The sequence below is a fragment of the Canis aureus genome, chromosome 23, assembly GCF_053574225.1.
Source record: "Canis aureus isolate CA01 chromosome 23, VMU_Caureus_v.1.0, whole genome shotgun sequence".
Lineage (NCBI taxonomy): Eukaryota > Metazoa > Chordata > Mammalia > Carnivora > Canidae > Canis > Canis aureus.
The window spans coordinates 9,735,779-9,742,739 of record NC_135633.1 but is presented as its reverse complement, the minus strand read 5'-3'; the positions used below and the strand labels follow the sequence as shown (position 1 = coordinate 9,742,739).

The following is a 6,961-nucleotide window of genomic DNA, read 5'->3' as shown; positions in this document are numbered from 1 at the left end:
GCTGGAGGATGGCTTGAGAGCATGTCCCCCTGCTCTGGGACCTGCATCCCGGCTCTTTGAGCGCCCCCCCGGGTGTTTCCTCATTATAGTATATCCACATACCCTTGACCAACCCACACGGAGTTCTGATATCCTTTTAAGGACCTACTGGTTGGTCAGCAGTCCTGCCCTGGAGTGACCCCACCTGCCAGCAGCAGCATCACCACAGCTACTTTTGCTGCATCCCTGAGGGCAGGGGTAAGAATAGAGCAGGGGTGTCAGGGATGGCTCAGGTTCTGAGCTGTGGGCCAGAATCTCTGGGCCCCTTGGGAGAGGCCACTCTCAGCCCAGGCCTTACAAGGGAAATTTCCAGGTTGCAGCTGCTGTTGGGACATGTAAGGCTCATGGGATAAGTGGGTGGGCCAACAGGGAGGGGCCTGGGTGTGACCTAAATGTCTCTCTGCCCTAGCTTTGGCCTCTCTGGCCCATCTGTCAGAGCTGGTGGCCGGCCAGATGCTTTGTTTTCTCTGGAAGGCTCCTACACCTGTCCTTGAGGCTCCCCTGGTCCAGAGCTCCTGGATGGGTTGGGGGTGGTGATGCAGGAGAAGCCTGCCCAAATCAGTTTGGTGCACACTTCCAATCTCCACAGGTGGCACCAGGGAGGGTGTGTGTGTGTGTGTGTGTGTGTGTGTGTAGAGGGTGTACACAAACACCAGCTTACAGGGAGGCAGCGAGGGGAGAGGCAATCACACAGACCCCGGGGGGCTAGTTTTGCTCAAAATGCTCCGTTTATTGCTCTATTCAATGACCACGAGCAAATTATAAAAAGACACCAAATGTCTCTGTCTGCCGTGGAATAAATATTTAAAGTCAGCAATAAAAACACGTGGCTCCAAGGTAACACAAGTTGCCAAGAGTCATGCATGCCCTGCTGCCGGGCTCTCAACACACGCGTTAACACAGGAACACACGCAGAGCTACACGCAGCGAGACTTCTGGGAAGGCTTTCCCACAGTGACACAGAAAAATGTTTCACACAGATCTGGGGCCCAGACCTCACCCCCCCCAGAGCTCCCCCTTCTCCCCACCCCCACCAGGGCCCAGGTCCTCTGGGTTCACAGCCCCTCTCTCCCCTTTCCTCCCCAGCGCCTCACAGGCTGGTCACTGCCTCCTGAAGGCATCTGACACCAGGAGGTCACCCCTGCTCTGATAATACTCCTCCTCCCTCCCAACCCAGAGACCTCTCCCCCTAGCTGAGATCTCTCTGCCAACTCCTCAGGAGCACCCCATCCTGGTCCCAATAACCCGGGCAAAATGCCACCTGCCGGGTGGGACGTGGGGGTGGGGGCCCGAGGCAGGCACCTCTGCCGGGCTGCTTTGGGGCTGGAGCTCATTACCCCTTTCCCCGGGCCGAGGAGACACAGTGTCCGGTACAGACAGCAGAGATGGATGGATGGACAGACACGCTGCGGCAGGACATTTGGAGTGCGGCACAGAAACGTTTTGGATCAAGTAGCAATGGAACCGTCGTTAAAAACTGAGGCCCCAGGTCTGCGTGGCATGGGTCAGGCCCTGGGGCCCCAGGTCTGGCCTGGCACGTCCCTCCCCCACCCCGCCCCACTCCCCAGTATGTACAGTAGGAAGAGCTATGTTGGGGAGCAGGGGCCAGGCCAAGGCTGACGGAGGAGGGAAGGGAGGAGGGAGGGTGCAGACCGAAGAGGAGGAAGCAGGGGGGTCAGGGAGCAGGGCAGGCCAGGACCCGAGGCAGGGCTCTGCTTGTGGCCAGGGTGAGGGCCCCGACTCAGGCTGGGTGGTACCCAGAGGACCTCAGGGCAGGAGTGCAGTCACTCTGGGGACGGGCGGGACAGCTGCTTCTCGTAGAGGCTCATGACATGGTGCACAAACTGGTATTGCTCGCACGTCTGGATCATGCCGCCCCTGCGGGTAGAGACACGCGGTGCAGACGGGGTTACTGGGCTCTGGGGGGGGGGGGCGGGATCTCCAAGCCCATGACCACCAGGCATTTGTGGGGGGCCTTGTCTTTGTGTTGAGTGGAGGGGCCAGTCCTTGGCGGCTACTCTCCTCTGTCCCTTGCTGCCCCTCCCAGCTCGGCCTGAAAGCAGGGACAGAGAGGACATGCCCCTCCACCCCTAGCCCCTGTCCTGCTCAGCAGCTGTCCCTTTCCCCTCCTCCAGCCCCCAGCTGTCTGGACCCAGCTCCCGCTCTACCCATCCGTCCTCTCTACTTGCTTCCGGCCAGTCCACGGGCAGCACGTCCTCTGGCCCCTCGCCCCATGCGTGCATCAGGCTCCCCCGGCTGCCCCTGGGACTCAAGCTGTGCCCCCACCCCCGCACACCGGCTGACCTGTCCTGACGGAGCTGGCACGTGGTCTTAAGGATGTCCACCACTCCCTCATGCCGCAGCTGCTGGCAGCAGATGCTGGTGGCAATGAAGCAGCCTGTCCTGCCAATCCCTGCACTGAGGGCACAGGGGGTGCGGGGGGTAAGCAACGGGGCAGCGTCGGGAGTAGGGAGGCCGCCCTGCCCAGGTGGCCGGTGGGGAGGACCCACCTGCAGTGGACGATGATGGGGGCACAGCGCGGCCCCTCCTGCTGGGCTGCCTCCTCCACCTCCCGGACCAGGTGCAGGAGTGGGGGAGCCCGGTCTGGGGTCTTCTGGTCGGGCCAGGACGTGAACCAGTAATGCTTCAGGCCTCGCTCTTCGGTCCCGTTCTGTCCGGGCGACAGAGACCCGCCCCAGATACACGTGAACTTGCAGCACCCACCAGCCGGCGGGATGGGGTGGGGGCAGCAAGAGCGTGGCGAGGGGGCCCAAGGAGTGGGACCTGCCGTGTCTGCCACCTGCAGCACGGGGCACCGGACAGGGGCTGGCCCTCGTCCTCCTCGTCCTCCCCATCGGTTCTACCCCCACAGCTGCAGGCCCGTCCGAGAGAGGCGGAGTCCCTCTCCCAACCCGCGTCCTCTGGTTCTTTATCCTAAGGCACAGCCCAGTCACGCCGGAGTCCCAGGTCTCAGAGTCCGGCCTCTGGACCCCGTCAGTCACCCCTCTTCTCCGCCTGCCCTCCCCCGGCCAGTCTCCCAGTCTCGGCTGTTCTCTCTCCTCCCCGCCAGCACCGCCTCCACTCGGGCCTTTCTCATCTCTCCAGTGTGGCAGTGCTCCCTGAGTCCTCCCTGACTGCTCATCCGCACAGCGGCCCAGCACGTCCGTCCGCGGCGCCAATCTGGACACGCTGCTCCCCCGCTCAGAACGCTCCCGCGGCTCCTGCTCGCTCCCAGTAAAACCCATTCTTCTTACTCTTCAGTCTGGCCAATAAGACAAGGTACAGGGTCCAGCGCTCCAGGCCCTTCTCCTGGCCCTGTCTACTCGTTCTCAGTGCTCCTGCATTCCAAAGGCTTTGTAGACAAATCCTCTGCTACACACACACACAGACGCACACGCACACACGCATACACACACACACAGAGCTAGTCCATCTTCCATGCCTTTCTTTTTTGTTTTTTTCTCTGCCTGGAATGGTCATCCCGCTTGTTTGTCCCCTCTGCCCCCGAGTCAACTCCTACTCATCCCGCAAAACCCCACTCAGTACCACCACTTCCAGGAGGCCCTCCCCGAGCACCCTGGCTCACAGAGTGCCCTCCTTCTGTTTTCTTGCCTATCTCTAGCTTGGTACTTACCATCTCTGGGTGCTCCTTTAGGGGAGTCCAGGCTTTGGACAGCTCTGTGTTCCAACCCAATACCCAACCCAGAACCAGGCTTAAGGCAGGTGCTTGTAAAGACTCACGGACAAAAGTAAATACCCCCAAGCTGTCCCAGGGCACTGAGACAGTGAGGCAGCCCTCACCTGGCTTCAGCCTCTTTCTAGGAAGCAGAAAGCTGGCTCCTTGGGCCCCCAGCTTATCTGGTGTGACAGCTACCAGAGCGTCTGCCCATGCCTCCTGCCCTTTCCTGCCCTCCAGTAAGGCCTAGATCTCGGAGCTGCTCAGGTGGGCACTGCTGTTTGGGGTCTGAGTGCTCCCTGACACCCCACCTTCTCCCTTCTCTGATGGGAGACGGCAGTTCAGAGGGACAAGTCTCAGGCCTCGGGTCCGACCCTGTGGCTGCCAGTGCCAGTAGACCTCGGTTTCTACAGAGAGCCTCAGCTTCCTGGTGCTTGGCTCACCTCTTCCAACCTGTGGGGTTATTACATTGGGCTCCACCGTCCCCAAATATGAGTTTTCCTTCTCAAAAACAGAACCCCATGAATCGTCCTGATTCCAAGGCAACAATCTCCTCTCTTATGCTGAACCTGGAAGAAGCACGACCTCAGGGTGGGAGGATACCTCCCCCCACTCTTTTTGTATCGCTCATATACTACAGAGCTTCCCTGTGAAACCCAAATGCAGCGAGGAGTGCCTGCCCTCTGGTGGACACACTGCACCCTGTAGGATCTCAAAGTTACAACAGACCTTCCGTCATCAGGACAGCACGGGGTGGGGCGGGGGCTGCTGGGGATCCCTTACCCTGGCAGTCCCCAACGTGAATGCATCTGGAGCAGACTTGGAAGGCATTGACAGGGACAGTGCAGACACAGGGAGACTCCGAGAGTGTAAAATGCAACTGAGGTTTGCTCCTGCCTCTGGCCCCCAAGTCATCCACCCCTCCTCCCCCCTCCCTCCTCCCTGCTACATCCTGAGAGTGACACAGGCCTGGATTTCAGCCGTAGTGCACTCCTGGACCCTGTTATCTGGGCCCTGTTATCCCCCCATCCGCCTGGCCCGGCCCCTGGCCTCACCCTGAGGGAGATGACTCGCAGCCGGTAATCCTCAGTATGAATGACCTTCTGCACGATGATCTCCACACCGTCATACACCACCTGCTCCTCCGGCCAATACTCAGTGCACTTCTGCGGGGGCCCAGACCAGGCTTCGTACACTCACAGTCCTACCACTCTCCGCGCCCCCACCCTGCTCCCCGCCGCCACCCACAAGCCCCTCCTCTCCAGGACCAGCAGGGAAAGACATAAAAGGGCAACAGGTCTGCGGTTAGAGAGCGCTGGGTTCAAATCTCAGCTTCCTAACCTGTAAATTTTCTTTTTTGAGCATCAGTTGCCTCATCCAGAAATTGGAAGTAATACCTACTTTGAAGGACTCTTCTGGGGATTCAATGAAACAGGTTGGTATGGGTACAGACGCAGGCAGGTGAGCCCTGGCTGGAGGGGGGGGGGGTGCAGAGCAGCCTGTTTCAGGTCACAGACAGCGGGGGTGGAGAGGCCGGCTCCAGGCTCTGCCCACCTACATGGCCCTGAGCAAATGGCCTAACCTTGCCCGGCCTCCCCATTCCCTCACCTTGGCAGCAGGCTACCAACCTCAGCATTGTTCTAGAGATTAATATGGAAAGGACAGACCCCTGCTAACAGCGCAGGGGTGCCTACCTCGTTCATCTCCTCGATGTTGGTGATCATGACGATGATGGGCGTGTGCTCCTGCCACACCATGCGCCAGAAGTCACCGACTGTGCTGACGATGGGTCCCTGAGTGGCGATGTACACCTTCTCCTCCCCGCCGTAGCCCTGCGGCCAGTCAAGTTCAGGCCGTCAGGGTCCGATGCGGTGCTCCTTGGGCCCAGTCCCCACCCTCAGGCCCTCCCCCCGGGGAGCGCAGGGTGGCAGGAGCCCCCGCTGGCTTAGGGACAAGCCTGGAGGACAGATCCTGTTGGCTTGGGCCTCCCTTTCGGGGGGTGGGGGGTGGGTCACTGGGATAGGGCTACGTACCCGGATGTAGTTGGCGTTGATGTAGGAACTCAGAGGGTCATCAGGGTCTGGTGAGGTCAGACACACTCTGCTGTGGGGGTCTGGGGTGGGGGGAGGTGGGTGAGGCTGGCATGTGACAGGTGTAACAACCCCTCTAGCGCGGGGCTCATCCCATCTGGCTCACTGCAGGGCACCCACATCTCTCCCAGGGCTCCTGAAATTCCTCCTTCCCCTGCCTGCTAGCAAAACCCTGGCCCATCTCCATGGCCCTGGGTGTCTACCTGCACAGCAGGAGTGCCGGCCCCTTGCCCGGGTCCCTCAAGCTGCCCTGGTCTCCCTGGGCCTCATGTTCTGGAGAGGGCAGAGCTAAGTCAAGAAAAGGATGACCCAGGGGACACATCCCGGTCAGCGGGGGCAGCGAGGGTTTGGGTGCACACGGTCACTGACGAGCTGGGTCCACCTGAACGGCACACGGCCTTCCTAAGCCTCAACTGTCCCGTCTGAAATACAGGGGTAAAGCTGCCTACTTCCTAGGGTTGTTGGGAAGACAAATGAGAAAACAGCTGGGAAGGTGCGATGTAAACCGTCAAGTGCTTTACAAATATATAGGGCTGTTGAGATTTGGGGGTAGAAAGCTGAGGGAGAGCCGAGGGATGGAGAGAGCCGAGCCTCCCGCGCCTGCAACGCAATGGCAGGGTCTCCGCAGCAGATGCACACACGTGCACGAAGGGTTTTTGTTTTTTGTTTTCTTTTTTCTCCATCGACTGACATGTCCAATCCCACAGTTATAGATTCTCACAACCTCCTGCTCCTCTTCCTGGAACGGAATCCATTTTGTGCCAGCGAGAGCCTCCCTGAACTGCCTCTTTGGTCAGGCCGCAGAGGCTGGGCCTAGAGATGGGAGGGTGCGTGGGGTGGGCAGGGACGTCGTGGGGTGGGGGGAACGGGGCCCTGGCTTCTGCCCTGGCTCTGTCACCAGCTCACAGTCTTATCCCTTCTCTGGGTTTCCCTTTCTTTCCTAAATAGGGACAGCTGAACTGAAGGAGCTTCCGGCACACTGCCGGGGGCTCTCCGAGACAGTACAGGGAGCCAGAGGGCTGGGTTCGAGTCCTGATGCTGTGGCTTGCTAGCAGTGTGCACCATTGACTTAATTTCCCTGTGTGGGTCTGTGAACTGGAGACATCCCTTCCATCACAGCCCCACTCGTCTTGTAAGGATGAAAGGAGGGAATGGT

At 59.9% G+C, this 6,961-nt stretch overlaps 1 protein-coding gene across 9 annotated transcripts in view; it reads right to left on the bottom strand.

Moving 5' to 3' along the window:
• Positions 1-745: 745 nt before the first annotated feature.
• The window catches only part of PTPN5 (protein tyrosine phosphatase non-receptor type 5), a 56,305-nt gene continuing 50,089 nt past the window's right edge, over positions 746-6,961 (bottom strand). For all 9 annotated transcript variants that reach the window (XM_077866237.1, XM_077866236.1, XM_077866235.1 and 6 more), the window contains 6 exons: positions 5,749-5,828; positions 5,410-5,547; positions 4,771-4,881; positions 2,550-2,710; positions 2,344-2,457; positions 746-1,917 (listed from right to left, as the gene is read on the bottom strand). In XM_077866237.1, coding sequence (XP_077722363.1) covers positions 1,824-1,917; positions 2,344-2,457; positions 2,550-2,710; positions 4,771-4,881; positions 5,410-5,547; positions 5,749-5,828 — 698 coding nt within the window. In that variant the 3' untranslated portion in view covers positions 746-1,823. The remainder of the gene's footprint in view (positions 1,918-2,343; positions 2,458-2,549; positions 2,711-4,770; positions 4,882-5,409; positions 5,548-5,748; positions 5,829-6,961) is intronic.